The sequence below is a fragment of the Stenella coeruleoalba genome (genome assembly GCF_951394435.1).
Source record: "Stenella coeruleoalba genome assembly, chromosome: 12".
NCBI lineage: Eukaryota > Metazoa > Chordata > Mammalia > Artiodactyla > Delphinidae > Stenella > Stenella coeruleoalba.
In genome coordinates, this window is record NC_137158.1 from 30,410,795 (window position 1) to 30,426,737 (window position 15,943).

The 15,943-nt window shown below is 39.1% G+C and overlaps 1 protein-coding gene across 9 annotated transcripts in view; it reads left to right on the plus strand.

Moving 5' to 3' along the window:
• The window catches only part of KLHL32 (kelch like family member 32), a 266,625-nt gene that overhangs the window by 69,535 nt on the left and 181,147 nt on the right, over window positions 1-15,943 (plus strand). For all 9 annotated transcript variants that reach the window (XR_013830872.1, XM_079939791.1, XM_079939790.1 and 6 more), the window contains one exon: window positions 10,121-10,208. Coding sequence is in view for 8 of the 9 variants with exons in the window: in XM_079939791.1 (XP_079795917.1) it covers window positions 10,186-10,208 (23 nt within the window). In the remaining variant the exon portion in view is untranslated. The remainder of the gene's footprint in view (window positions 1-10,120; window positions 10,209-15,943) is intronic.

Genomic DNA, 15,943 nt, shown 5'->3' on the forward strand with positions numbered 1-15,943 from the left:
GTGCAAATTCCTAGGGTTTTTTAGAAAACCTCATGTGACTGTTAAGCTACACTTCCTCCATGTTGATAATTATTTTTTTAATGAAATACAGAAGCATTTCTTGGGCCCTGTTAACCTCATCTTGTCAGATTCTACCTGAGGCTGACTGTCATCCAACCTGTTCAGTTTCTCTTCCAGCTATGCTCTTATCTATACTTTTGCACAGTGTGCCCTCTATCTTTTTGTCTAGGAAACAAGGAAGGAGAGTCAAACTCATGTTTATTGAGCACCACTGTGTACCAAGTACTATACTAGGTGCTTTCAAGTATGTAAAGTGTTAAATAGAATAGTATAGAAGACCTCAAAGCTCTGCTGCACGAGCTGTCATGGAATCCATGCTTATTGGCTCTCCTTTCCTAACTATGAGACGTGTGGTTTCATATCACCCTATTCAAAACAATTGATGATTCCATGTTTTCCATAATTTAAAAAGAGTTTGCTCTCTCCCTATTATAAACACCTGTTTATCTGAGATTATTGTGCTGGGCCAGTTTATACTGGCTGTGTGTCCTGGTGACCTTTGGTGAAATCCAGCTGCAAAAAGATATCTAACCTTTTGCCTCCTGATTTTTCTCCCCTCTCATAGAATTATAAGAAATAGGTATCGTTATATACCTATTTGTGGCTTATATTGTTAAGAAGAACTTGCTATATTTCTTCTGTAATTTTCACATAATCTATATATTTTGATTTTAGTATGCCTTCAAAAGTAGTAGTTTTATGATTTATTATAAAATTTGGGATTAGAGCAGAATAATTAAGAGTACAAGCTTTGGAGTCAAACAGTTTTGATCCCTGACACTACCAATTCCTAGTCCTGTGCCTTTTGTGAATTACTTATCCCTAATAAAACGAAAATAATAATATCTTCTACCTCAGGTTGTTGTGAGGATTAAATGAGAGCATGCATGTGAAGTGCCTCTTAGTGTAATAGCACTCAAAGGAAAATGTGGCTCATGGTAGTAGGTAAAGTGGTTATTAGTTATAATTTAAACTTTTAACTTAAAAGAGAATAGCAGCTGTTTAATAGAGAGGCTTTAACGTTATGATCTCAGGAATATATTCTGAATGATTATGTCTTTTTTCTTATATATTAACAGGGTTATAGGGTTTTGTAAGAATGGGACAGTTGTGTTCTTTTGGCCTAAATTTCTGTTCAGGTAGTAAACTGTGCTTTAGTTACACACTGGACCTTTCCTGTTAGAGTTAAGTCATCTCACGTCTTTTTTATTTGGAGGGAGAGCTTAGATGTTTTCACTCTCTGAAAGGGCAGGCATCTTGTTAGCGTTTAGGAATGATGTTCCATACAGGAACGTATGCCATGGGGTACCCTTGAATATTTGCCTTTCAGACTAAAGGGATAACTAATATCACTTATTACACACCACATGATGGTGTACCGGTGTTAAAATATACTAATTTACTCGTGTTAAAAATACACCAATTTATGAAATAATCGGAATTAAAGATAAATTATCACCATAGGTAATACATAAATAAATAATGATTGGGCCTATTGCATGTGTTCTAATTCTTTTATGCTTAGAAGCAACATTTCCTTTCAAGATATATTAATTTTATGTAATTTGTTGTTTGGGATCAACAAGCCTTAAGTATATTGAATCATTTAACGTAGGTAGTTTTTCATGGTCAAGACTTATCCCTATAATTCATTTTTTAAAAATCTCTGGGTTTTCGTCCTGCAAACTACCTCTGTATCTCTTGCATTTTACTTTTGTCTGCTTAAAACGCTGCTTAAAACGTGGTGCTATTTCCCCTTAATTACTATGAATTGCTGAGATCATGAATAACTAATATTTTAAAAAATCATCAAGTATTTTTAAAGGGAGTGTAATACTGAAACGTTATTAAACAAATCTATGAGAATAGCAAGAATTAACCAGTTTCTCATCTATTAGTATACATCCAATAATTAATTTTTTAGTATTTTATGTTTGTTGATCATGTTAACCTGCGTTAGTCTATCTGGTCTTTCTTTGCATGTAATCAAGTTTGACCTATGAGACACTTTTTCTTTTCCCTTTCATACCATTATGGCTTAATACGATAATTTTTTCTTTGAAAATACTATATTTTTAATGTTCACTTCAAAAATTTGTCTAGGTGAAGCTCTGACAAGCTTGAAACATCTTAATAAAAATAAAAACTATAAAGGTTAAACCTCATCAGTCGTACATACCAAACAGGTTATATTTGAAAAGAAACTCACCGGTGAAAGAGGGAATTCCACTGACAAGCATTTCCTCAGTGTGAGGCCAGTGAATAATTTCAGTCATGCAAAAGAATTGCTATAGTTTTGAGAAATGTTTGCTGTGTTTCCTGAGGTGAGTGCAAGCTTCAGCTGGAGGGCTTAGAGTAGGGGCCTGAATCATTGCACTGAGAACAGTCCTGGGACGGTTGCTGGTGTTTTTGGCATTAAAAAAAAAAAATTAGTACTTAGCATGTGAACTACATTAGCAAAAAAAATGAAACAAAAGTAAAAATTCACCTACATACCTGTCACCTAAGCAAATCACTGTGTGATTCATATTTGTACGTATAATAAAAGGAGACACATTCATGTTTACTGACAGCCTGTGATGTATCAGTCTTTGAGCTAGGTATGTTCCATGTATCGTACAGCTCTGTGAGGAGGTGCTATTATCTGTATATTTAGAAAGTGAAAAAAAAAGACTTGAAACAGGTAAGTAACTAGCCCAGAGTGGGTGGCTCAGGGTGGGCCACCTATCATGACAGCAAGTTGATATGTGAACATGGCTCCATTTCATAAAATATTTGTTTTATTTTATGTTTTTTTAACCACAAAGACTGATATTTGTGTTACCAGTCTTTTGGGGGGACATTACGTCTTTTGAGAAGTACCACAACCAAACTCTACTCTGATAAAATAGAAAGAATTCTACCTACCTTGTTCTTTTATAGTAGTTATGCTGCAGAGGAAAATCCCCTACTCCCTTCCCGAGTTCATTAAGCTGAGCTAAAACGCTGATCAAAAGATACTTAAAATTTTAACATACGTTTTCTTAACTATTTTAATAAATACATTTCTTGCCTTTGAATGATATTTAGTGAAGTCAGTAAATTCTCTGTTTACGAAAATAATATTTTGTATATTTGGTTGTTGACCACTGAGCCACAGGCATAAACCTTTTATTTTGCCTCTTCTTTTTTTTTTTTTTTTTTTTTTTTTTGCGGTACGCGGGCCTCTCACTGTTGTGGCCTCTTCCGTTGCGGAGCACAGGCTCCAGACGCGCAGGCTCAGCGGCCATGGCTCACGGGCCCAGCCGCTCCGTGGCACGTGGGATCCTCCCGGACCGGGGCACGAACCCGTGTCCCCTGCATCGGCAGGCGGACTCTCGAGCACTGCGCCACCAGGGAAGCCCTATTTTGCCTCTTCTTAATGAATTTGTGTAAAAAAGCAGTTAAAATTGAGTCTCCAGGAGCTTGGCCTTTTAAAGAATGTAGGGGAAACCGCATGCAATGTCATCGAAATGTGAACATTAGTTATCTAAACCCTTGTTTTCGGGGGAGTTCTTGGAGTGCATTTTCTCATAGAAGCAAGATTTAAAGTTTAAACGGTGATTAAGTTTTCAGATAAGCTCATAATAAGCGAATATGTGCATCTCTGTGTGTTTTTAAAGCAGCAGAGCCGCCCACCCCCGTTTCTTCACAAACAAAATCTTAGGTAGGACGCTAATTGAATTTCTTGGGAATCTTTTAACCCTCAGCTGAGTTAGCCTAAATAAAACAAGGAATTTATTATAAAAATCTAGGTGGTTTCATGAATTTCTTGGGAATCTTTTAACCCTCAGCTGAGTTAGCCTAAATAAAACAAGGAATTTATTATAAAAATCTAGGTTGTTTCATGTACAACCAACAAATCTAGGTTGTTTCATGTACTTTCCATGCAAGAATGCATGGAAAATCGAGAATGTCCTCTCTTTCCATCTCTTGCCTGTAACGTTTTCTCTGTACACTTGCTTCTTTTGCTGTTTCTTTCCTGCAGAATTGTTTTCTTGGTTTCCTAATCCACATGGCGGAAGACAGAATTGAGACTGGAGTGAGGTGCAAAATTTAAGAGGGCATCAAAAAATTAGATGATCAAGATAAATAATATTTTAATGTAATATTTCAGAGATGATTAACAAAATATAAAAATTTTAATGACGATAGGATTAGTATAAAAAGAGCATCTCTGTCAGTTCCTGTATTGTTTTCTACTTGCAAGTGAGCAGCACAACTGATCTGGAGACTGGTGGTTCTAATTCCAAATCCCAGAGAAGAACTCTGATTGGCTCAGCTTGGGTTCCACCGGGACTCTTAGACCCATCAGCTTAGGCTGGGTGGTGGGAGGTGCTCGATACCAACAGAACCTTGTGCGAGGTTGGGCAGGTACAAGAACAGGTGTTCACTCTTTCACAGTACCAAGTTCATGCATGTGTGGACACTGGTCAGGGTCGAGTAAGCCAGGTAGATCTCACACTTGGTCTCTCCTTCTCCCCACCTTAAGGTTTCTCCTTAGACGCCAGCACTAAACTTACCAAGCCCTGAAAGGGAGAGTTGAGCCCATTTGAACAGGGGATTTAATTTCAGCCAACCAGTGAGTTAGTGCCAGCCAGGTACAAGGCCCAGGAGAAAAGTACTTGGCATGGTTGGTCAGGATAAATGTCTGATGAGGGAAAGTAGATGCCATCCCTCAGACAAAAAGCCAGAGAGGTTTTGCTGTTGGGGAGAGGTTGATTGTGTGACCTGGTGATTACCCTTGTACAATGGGCCAAACAGTACAAGGTTGCCTTTTTTTTTTTTACTATTTATTTTTGGCTGCATTGGGTCTTTGTTGCTGCACGCGGGCTTTCTCTAGTTGCAGTGAGCGGGGGCTACTCTTCGTTGTGGTGCGTGGGCTTCTCACTGCGGTGGCTTCTCTTGTTGCGGAGCATGGACTCTAGGTGCGCGGGCTTCAGTAGTTGTCTCTCGTGGGTTCTGGAGCACAGGCTCAGTAGTTGTGACGCACAGGCTTAGTTGCTCCGTGGCATGTGGGATCTTCCAGGACCAGGGCTTGAACCCGCGTCCCCTGCATTGGCAAGTGGATTCTTAAGCACTGTGCCACCAGGGAAGTCCAAGGTTGCCTTTTATTCCTTTGGGAACTCTTCTACCTTTGCAATAGCTTCCAAACTACGACCAGAGTGATCTTTCTAAATGCAGATTGCATCGTGCAAGTCTCTTGCTTTAAAACCTTCAGTGGACTCCCACTAGTGTTAGGATAATGACCAAGCAGTATTCTTAACACTGCTTGTGTGATCTGCCCTGTGGCCTCTGATAGGCCCTGCTTCTTTCTGCTTTAGGACCTTTGCCCGGGCTGTTGGCTCTGCCCAGGATGCCTCCCAGAATCCCTTTCCCCACCCCTTACCCAGTTGATAATTATCTTTCAGAGATCCGCTCAGATGTCACATCCTCAAGGAAGCCCCTTTTCTGATCACACAGGATGGGCCAAGTTTACTCCTATGTAAAACGATAATAAATCATAAATAGTACTAAAACAACAACAATAATAACAACTAACACCATGTGACAGGCACCTTCTGAGAATTCCAATTTGTTTAATCCTCACAACAACTCTATGAGGTGGGTATTACTATTTTTAAGATGAGGAAGCTGTGCTTAGAGCCCCTTGCACTTATCACAATTATGATTAAAGAATGAATTATACAGGCACTGGCAGTGGGCCAGGATGGGACTGAAGGGCAGCCTTTTGTTTAGAAGGGAAGGGCTAGGAGCTGGTCTTGAGGCTGTGTTTGCATAGCAGATCATGCTGTGCTCTGGGCTGCATGCTTACTTGGGATTGCTTTGAGAGAGATGAATGATGATTGTGAAGGCTAAAATACTCTCAAGCCACTCCTTGCTGTCCACTGTGGCCCCCTACAAGCGCTGTGAAAGGAAAAACTCATGTATCAATTACTGTATCCTAGGAACCCAGCTCCAGGTCTTGCATAAAGTAGTTCTTCAAGAAAGATTTATCTCATGAATCAGTAAAAAAAAAATCTCCACAATTTTGGAGGTATTTTTGACCAAGCTATATCGAATTCTGCCCTAATTGTGCAACATTGATGGCGATGGTTAGTCCTCAGGGATTTCATTTGATCTGGAGCTGAATGATGGATGCCCAGGACTTGAGGGGACACGTGTGGACCCTGGTTAGGGAACAGGTGGGCCAAGGGAGCAGATCTGAGACCTCAGGAGTGCTGGTCCTTATAGTGAGGCAAGGCTGGGAGGAGCATTGTGCCCTGAGTGGAAGCAGACAGAGCAGAGTTGCATGCTCTTTGCACAGGTGATCACAAAGGCTAATTTGGTGGAAGGGAATGTGTTGCCTTGATAGTTTTAGGGCCATGGGTGTGGGGGGCTGAGATGAATATAATTCATCATATGATGATTTGATTCCATGGTGCCAACAGGCTCAGAAAATGGTAGATGGTCACAAAGGAATCACTCTCAATTCAGTAGAAAAAGAGCCACCTCATAGGCTCCCAACCCCACATAGCACTACCCTTAGGGCTTGTGCTAAATGTCATTATATCTCTAATGGGGTGTGAGCAGCCCTAAGAGCTACATGCTTGGAGAGCAACTCTAGCCCTTTTTTCCTACTATTCTGCTTCCTATGGCCCCACCAAATTGGCCCAGCGCTGAATCCATTTCTGGATTCCAAGGAGGGGAAAGGCAGGAGGCTGGCCTGGATTTCCCTGGGCTCGTGGGAAAAGGTAAGAGCCTTGAGTTAAGAAGGAACCCACATCCCAGGCACAGGAAAAAGTGCAAGAAGACAAGAGGATAAAGAGGTCTGGCTGGCTAGAAGACATGCTTCATGTAAGGGAAACTTAAAATATAAAATAGAATTAATAAGCAAAATATGAAAACAAATGTTATTTATACAAAAAGAAAGTTATAATCCAGTGATACAATTTATATAAAATATATGTAGTAAGTTGTAAATAATATGTAGTAAAAATAGTAAATAATAAATAACAGTAATATTCAGGAGTTGAGTCATCCTTTAACTCATTTTAACTCACCTTTAAAATGTTGTTCATTTCACTAAACATTGTAGAATGGAGCAGATTATAATTAGATAGTTTCTGAGGAGAGCTAATTTAGTGAGTTGATCTCCAAACAATAAGGGAATTTATCTTAAGATTTTTAATTGTCATGTTTGGAATGTCTGAAAAATATCAAGGTAAAAGTGTCCTTTAATTTTGGATTATTTTAACTTTTAGGATTCTTATTCTACATTCACCTAGTTATTGGGAGCATTTAAAAATATTAGACTTTCCAGAAGATTAAGGTTTTTTTTCACCTCTCTGTAGTAATAAATATTCTTATGCCATCTTAATGCTCAAGTGTCCATCTCTGTTAGTGTTTGTGTTAGGCAATAAGAGCCTGGAATTTATAACCTAGTTTCTGAAAGGAATCTGTAGCAGTGGTAGGTTGCTAAGAAAGTCTCTTAGCTAATGAAACAACGTGCCTTGAATTATTCTGATCCTTTTTACTGCCAGTTGTAATGGATCAATTGAAAACGATGCTCATTTTTAGATTTGTCAAAACTTAAATTAGAAATAAATGAAAGTATAGATAATACTATTTTCAGTAATTAAAAAAAGAAAGCAAGAAATAAGTATAAATGTATGAAAAATGTTTGAAACAATCTGTTCAGTAACAGTGGAATTTTCAGCAAATTATGATATATCTATGTGAATTACTATAGTATGAGGGTTTGGATACAATGTAACAAATACTATATATTAGTTAGATTGGAAATCATAGGTCTCTCTTTTATACAAATCAGCAGAAATAGGCACAGCTTTACACATTCTTTTCATAAGTGTTTTTACACTGTATTGCTTTTCAAAGTGAAACTTAGAAGAGAGCCTGTTTAAGATTATCCAAATTGGAATTAATTTTGCTGCTTGGGTGTGTTAGAAAATGGGAGCTAGACCTTCTAATGAGAGTTGTAAAGCATAGTCACGGAGCACATCCCAGACTTTTCAAATAATTTACTTCTCTGTTTAGAGTTACAACAATGATTGAAAACAAAGGCTGGGGTGCGGACTGTGAGATTGAATGAATATATAGCCAAGGAGTGATTTCAAGCCTGACAACTTCATCCAATTACATATTTCCAATTATGCTAATCCTAAAGCTTCTGTAAAAATCTGTTTTTCATTTCCTTATAATTTTCATCCTTTCTATATGTTATTTTTCTATCTATTTTTCAGAAATTCACTCCTTGAATAGAAAATCGTCTTTCTGTAGATGCCCAAGACGTAGTTGATTTTAACTTCACTAAAGGACAAGTCAACTAATATTTGTGGCTCAGCCTCTGCAACTTTATTTTATCAGTTTTTAAAAATTGAAATATAGTTAATTGATTTATAAATTGTGATAGTTTCAGGTATACAGCAAAGTGATTCAATGTTTTATATATATATAGATAGATAGATTATGTTTATATTCTTTTTCAGATTCTTTTCCATTATAGGTTCTTACAAGATATTGAATATAAGTTCCCTGTGCTATACAGTAAATCCTTGTTGTTTATGTATTTTATATATATCAATAGTAGTGTGTATCTGTTAATCACATACTAATTTATCCCTCCCTCCTTTCCCTTTGGTAATCATAGTTTGTTTACTATGTCTCTGAATCTGTTTTGTAAATAAGTTCATTTGTATTATTTTTTTAGATTCCACATATAAGTGATATCATAAAATATTTGTCTTCCTCTGTCTGACTTACTTCACTTAGTATGATAATCTCTAGGTCCATCCATGTTGCTGCAAATGGCAACATTTCATTCTTTTTTATGGCTGAGAAATATTCCATTGTATATATATACTGCATCTTCTTTATCCATTCCTCTGTTGATGGACACTTAGGTTGCTTTCATGTCTTGGCTACTGTAAATAATGCTGTCATGAACATTGGTGTGCATGTATCTTTTCAAATTAGAGTTTTTCTCTTTTCTGGATATATGCCCAGGAGTGGGATTGCTGGATCAAATGGTAGCTCTATTTTTAGTTTTTTAAGGAACCTCCATGCAGTTTTCTATAGTGGCTGCACCAATTTACATTCCCATCAACAGTGTAGGAGTTAATTCCTTTGAATATTCCCTTTTCTCCACATCCTCTCCAGCATTTATTATTTGTAGACTTTTTGATGATGGCTGTTCTGTCCAGTGTGAGGTGATAGATACCTCATTGTAGTTTTGATTTGCATTTCTCTAATAATTAGCAATGTCAAGCATCTTTTCATATGCCTGTTGACCATCTGTATGTCTTCTTTGAAGAAAGGTCTATTAAGATCTTCTTCCCATTTTTTGATTAGGTTGTTTGTTTTTTTGATACTGAGCTGCATGAGCTGTTTGTGTATTTTGGAAATTAAGCCCTTGTTGGTCACATTGCTTGCAAATATTTTCTCCCAGTCTGCAGGTTGTCTTTTTGTTTTATTTATGGTTTCCTTTGCTGTGCAAAAGCTTGTTTGATTAGGTCCCATTTGTTTATTTTTATTTCTACAGTAACTGCTGTTGGGAAAGCTGGACAGCCACATGTAAATCAATGAAGTTAGAACACTCCCTCACACCATACACAAAAATAAACTCAAAATTGCTTAAAGACTTAAATATAAGACATGGCACAGTAAAACTCCTAGAAGAGAACATAGGCAAAACATTCTCTGACATAAATCGTAGCAGTATTTTATCAAATCTTAATTTTTCCCTTTGGGTGTCTGATGTTTTAATCTTTACTGTAACTCTTACTTTAGCTATTTTTGGTTCTCAAATACATTTTGACTTCTTAGTCGCTGAAGTTCCAGTAAGGTGAAAAAACTTTAAAATTTAGAAGCATTCCAAACCATTGCCTATTATAAGAGATTTCAGTCAGATTGTTATATCTCGATGATAAAACCCTCCAGGGTGCCTCCTTAGCATTCTAAAGCATTAGCATCATTAAGGCCCAGAGTGTGCTTTTTTGCATTTAGCTCACTGTGCTTTTCTTTCTTGTTTTTTTGTATTCAGCTGGAATGCTTGCCGACTCCTCTGCAAATTTCTAAGGCTGAGACCCTGAGGAACCCAGCTGGAGAATGCCATCTGAACGCTTCCTCAGGTTGGTACTGTAGGATACGTCTTTGCTTGTGTAGCGAGACATGTGTGACTTGAAATCCTCACACCGCACATTCTAGGACCAAGCACAGGGAGGGGCTCAATGTGTATTTGAAGAATTAAGCAAACCAGTCTGAGAGTGTGTGTGTGAGTTTAGTATGGTAGCACAGGGGCTAACCACTGAGATATAATTACTGGCCAAACTTAGGTATGTTTAAGGATTCTTTGATACTACTTTTTTTTTTTTTTTGCGGTACGCGGGCCTCTCACTGTTGTGGCCTCTCCCGTTGCGGAGCACAGGCTCCGGACGCGCAGGCTCAGCGGCCATGGCTCACGGGCCCAGCCGCTCCGCGGCATGTGGGATCTTCCCAGACCGGGGCACGAACTCGTGTCCCGCGCATCGGCAGGCGGACTCTCAACCACTGCGCCACCAGGGAAGCCCTGATACTATTTTTTATCTTTTTCTTATTTAGGATGCTAACCTCCCTCAAACAAAAGGTAGATGTCTCTAAAGGTATATGATTTAAAAAATCATCAGAAAACTCTACATATATATGATTATTGTCCCCTTTAAAGCAAGCACTTTAGGGTGACTAATATGTATTCTTAAAATACTCATAAGATTTTACTTTAGTACTTATTTAACAGATATTTATTTGTGCAGAGGATCCAGCAGCGAATAAAACAAATAAGGTTCCTGCTCTCATGAAATACATATTCTATGGGGAAAACAGATATTAAACAAATCACACCGGTAACAACACAAATATAATTGTGAAAGTGCTTTGAAAGATTGATAGAATGAGGTAGTACCTTCCTGAAGCAGTGCTCTATGACCTGAGATTTGAAGGGTGGGAAAGACATGGGGAAATGCCCTCAGGCAGGAAGGAGCCTGGCACATTCCCAGAACTGAGGGGGCAGTCAATAAGAAAATGCAGGGTATTCCTTTGAATATTCTCAGTGGAGGCAAGTCTTCATCATCCTCGAGGAAACCGTCAAAGGGATCCTCAAAGCAAAGAATGAGAGAGGTGATAAGCCTGGGAAATGCCTTCTTTTTAAATACTAAGAATTGAGTATGTCTATGAAATAATGAGACCAGCTTTCTTCCATGACTCTGAAGCTATTAGAGATGACTAGTTCCAAAAGTGTGTTCAGAAACGGAGGCATTGCTACAGCCAGTTTAGTGCCTCTGTGCTCCCCAAGTGAGTGTTGCTCTAGATGGGTGACTCTCAGTGGGGGATATTTTGCCCTCAGGGTACATTGTGTAATATCTGGCATCATTTTTGATTGTCACCAGGATTGAGGGTGCTATTGGCATCTAGTGGGTAGAGGCCAGGGATCCTGGTCAGCATCTTAACAATGTACAGGATAGTGACCATAGCGAAAAATGTCAGAATGTCAGTTTCACTGAGGTTGGGAAATCCTGCTCTGGATCTGGCATCCAGCCAGTATAGCGCATAGAGACCATGGTATCTGTCTGCCACCAGCTAAGCCAAGTGATTTATTTCTGGCTAATAGAATCCATGTGCATTCTTCTCCAAATGATTTTTTACTTTAGATCTGCCATCTCTGCTTTCACTGATCAACTCTGATCCCACCGCCATCTGTCCTCCGTAGCACCATCATCTCTGCGATGGACTTTCCTTCTCTGCTGGGGCACAGGCACCCCTTTGCGCACTTTTCAAACTTCCCCTGTGCCACGTGGAACTGTTGCACCAGGAACATACATGTGCTGTGCTGTGTCATCTTCCTCACCCTGAAAAACTCCAAGCACCTCCTGCTTTCACTGAGACCTGTCTTCTTCTGAGGCACCACTTCTTTGTAGCCTTCTCAAGTGGTGGCCTTATTTCCTCAAATCTCATGTATTTTAGGGATGGGTGGAGAGATTGTTGTCACGCTGGGACATAGTTTTGCTTCTAGGTCATTACTCCTCATACCTGTTGTTTGAGAAGATGTCGACAACAAAACGACAGCAAAGACGGGCTCTTCTGAAGGTGGTGCTCTTCAGCTCTCTCCATCCCTTCTTCCTCTCCACTGTTCGCAGGGCCATCTCCCCGCATTCACTGAGCATTTGACATGCGGCTGACGGTCTTCCTTCTCACCACAGACCCTTTACGATTTCCCAGTGCCCTCAGTGTTTGCCTGGAGGATCTGCCCGACTTTGTGGCCTTGGATCTTCAACCTGCTTCTGACCTTCCTCACTGAACCACCTACTCTCATGGTCACGCTGTGGATCATGCATCTGCAGTAGTTGCTCTATTTCCGAAACTACTGCATCAGCCACTTTATTCTCAGCAGGACCTCCTCTCCTTCTAGCTTCCTGATTTACCTACCTCCACAGTGGTTGTACTTTGACGTCATGGCAATGTCTCATTACTGGCCCGGCCACTTTCTTTCGTTTCTTTTCTTTTTATTAAATTTTTTTGGAGTATAGTTGATTTAAAATATTGTGTTAGTTTCAGGTATACAGCAAAGTGATCCAGTTATACATATATATATGTATATTCATTCTTTTTCAGATTCTTTTCCCACAAAGGTTATTACAGAGTATTGAGTAGAGTACACCATGCTATACAGTAGGGTCTTATTGTTTATTTTTTTAATTAATTTTTGTTGGTGTGTAGTTGCTTTATAATTGGGAGGTTGAGATTGATATATATACAGTATTGATACTATGTATAAAATAAATAACTAATGAGAACCTACTGTATAGCACAGGGAACTCTACTCAGTGCTCTGTGGTGAACTAAATGGGAAGGAAATCCAAAAACGAAGGGATATATGTATACGTATAGCTGATTCACTTTGCTGTATGGTAGAAACTAGCACAACATTGTAAAGCAACTGGCCCGGCCACTTTCTACCAATCCATCAACACTTTCCTTCCCTTATTTCCATTCTTAGCCAGTTTAGAATCTATCACTCTTTTAAATCCTTAATTTCCCTTGCTCTCTGCATTTTTGATCCATTTGCCTGACAAAATCCCAGCCCAGATGAACCCAAATACTGTGTTTCCATGGCTTCGTTGTCCAGTGGAGATTGGTTCCACTGAATCTTTCGATTCAACAAGCCAAAAAATGCCCAAAGTTTTAATATTCCTTCCCTCCTGCTACTCAAAAGGCAGTCCTTTCCCACAGCTGAGCCCAGCCCCGCTTCCCTGTTTTGAATCCTATCTTTCTTCTCAGCAGCCTTTGACTATTGGTTGTCTCTCAGCTGTGTTCTGGAGACACAGCTGTGCTTCCGTTATTCTCTCTATCCACATGAGTTTTACACCTCTAGCCAAGACCTCTTTCTGAGCTCCAGGTCCTGTACCACACCGGCGCTTGTCCTCAGGGTCCCAGCCCTGAACATTCTGTGGACTGTGTGTTAGGTCCATGCCCCCCACTGCCACAGGATCAGAGCATTTGCTGTTACCCTACCTGGAAAACTCTGCTGTCCCCATTTTGCCATGGTAACTTGTTCTCATCCTTCAGCCTGCAGCTCCAGCATTACTTCTTCAGGGAGGCCAGATTATTTTATTAAAGTGTAGCTACCTTGCTAAACTGAGGGTTCTGTGAGGGCTGCTACAGAGTTTGGTTTGTTTACCATTTTATCTCCAGTGTCTGGTCCAATACCTGGCACAGGATGAATAAATGTTTGAGTGAATGAAGGAAGGAAGGAATGCAACAAGACTATCCATTTATATTTAAGTTCCTTTCCTTAAGTATCCGTTTGTAATTAACTTGCATAGTCTTCATTATTTCTTGGTCATTCGCTAAGCATAGCGTATTTTCTTTGCTTATTATTTTGTCCATTGTTATTAATTGCTAGCATTAATTTTAAGGTATTTACAAATTACAAAGTGTTCTATAAAAAATAAAATTAAGTTCCATGCTGGGTTTTTTTTTTTTTTTTTTTTTTGCTGTACATGGGCCTCTCACTGTTGTGGCCTCTCCCGTTGCGGAGCACAGACTCCAGACACGCAGGCTCAGCGGCCATGGCTCACGGGCCCAGCCGCTCCGCGGAATGTGTCATCTTCCCGGACTGGGGCACGAACCCATGTCCCCTGCATCGGCAGGCGGACTCTCAACCACTGTGCCACCAGGGAAGCCCCCATGCTGGGTTTTTTTTCACAGCCTGTCTGCTTAAATAAATAAGATTGTTTCAATATTAATGTATTTAATTTGTATTAAAATATTTTGACTGTGGAATTGAAGTGATTAGGGCACAGTTTATCAACAGACTGAACTGAGATAATCATGCATAATCCTAGTACTATCAGGTTTTTTGCCCAGTCCTTTTCTTTTTTGTGTAAAGTAATCTATTTAAGCAATGAGGATCTCTATGCTACTTGACTGTGTTTGATATATAAGTATATAATACCTTATTGGTGACCTTACTTGAAAACTACCTGCATATATTTTGTATATCTAAATACTAAGTAAACATTGATATAGAAATTGACTTGAATTTTTACATTTGAAATACAGATGTTTAAAAACCAGACAGCTGTTTTGGAATTCATGTCTTGCAAATTGACTGAACTCAGTCAAAATTTATGCTATAAAAAATGAGAATCTGAGAGATTTCTGTGATCAAAAATCTTCACTATGAACTTGAAATAGTGATTTGCACTAACACAGTGCTTCACTGTGAGTGAGCTGTAGCATGTTATGAACATTATGCTCTGCATTTGACTTTTTAGTTTTTACCATCAATTCCAGAATGAAAGTTAAAGATTTGAAGTCATGAATAGTCCTGTCCTTGAGACCTCATTTATTTATCTCCCTGTTACTGGATGCTGACATTTGGCCAATCAGATGGTTGCTCCGTGGCATCACTAAAAAGCAATTTCTTGCTCAAGGAGTCTGGGACTTCCCATGTTGTACCTGGCAGGAGCTGGGTCCTGTGAGATTCAGGAACAGCCAGGCTAATTGGCAACCTGATGGGGTACCTGAAACCCTTCTAGAGTTCAGGTGGAAAGAAATGAGGAACACATCCCCAGGGAACTTTTAGACTGTCCCGTAGAACCATAGTGCGAAGTATATATATAATTTAAACTTTTCAAGGAGACACATTTTTTAAAAAGTAAAAAGAAACAGGTAAAATGAATTTTAACAATATATTCTATTTAACCCAGTATACCCCAATATTATCAGCATGTGATAAATATAAAAATATTAATGGGATATTTTTGCATTCTTTTATTTCATAGTATATCCTTGACATCCAGTGTACATTTTCCACTTACAGCACATCTCAATTTGGACTACACACATTTTAAGTTCACAATAGCCACATGTAGCTAGTGCCTATTATACTGGACAGTGCAGTTCTAAGGAATTCCACAGAGGAAAGGGTATTGGGGTTGCCTTGAGGAAGCCAGGTCACCCTCTTGCACCCACTTGTGAATTTTGAGGTGGCATTATTGCTTCCATGGAAGACCTTTCCCAATATTAGGATGACACACAAATCTGTGTACCCTCGGGAAATGTGACTCCTGTTGTATGGAGTTTTTTGTTTGTTTTCTTGGTAATTTAGGAAGTTTTAGGAATATACTTTTCCTTTCTTCTTCGTTTCCTAAATAATGGAGGGACATTGCTCTAAAGTGGGAGGTTTAGATTGCTAATTTGTATAATTCTGATGCCAAGGGAGCCGTATGCAAGGATGTGTCTGCTTCCCATTCTAATTTAGACATGGTTCATGATAATCTTTGAATCACCTCCTCCCTGGTTTATAATTATTGACTTTATCACATTG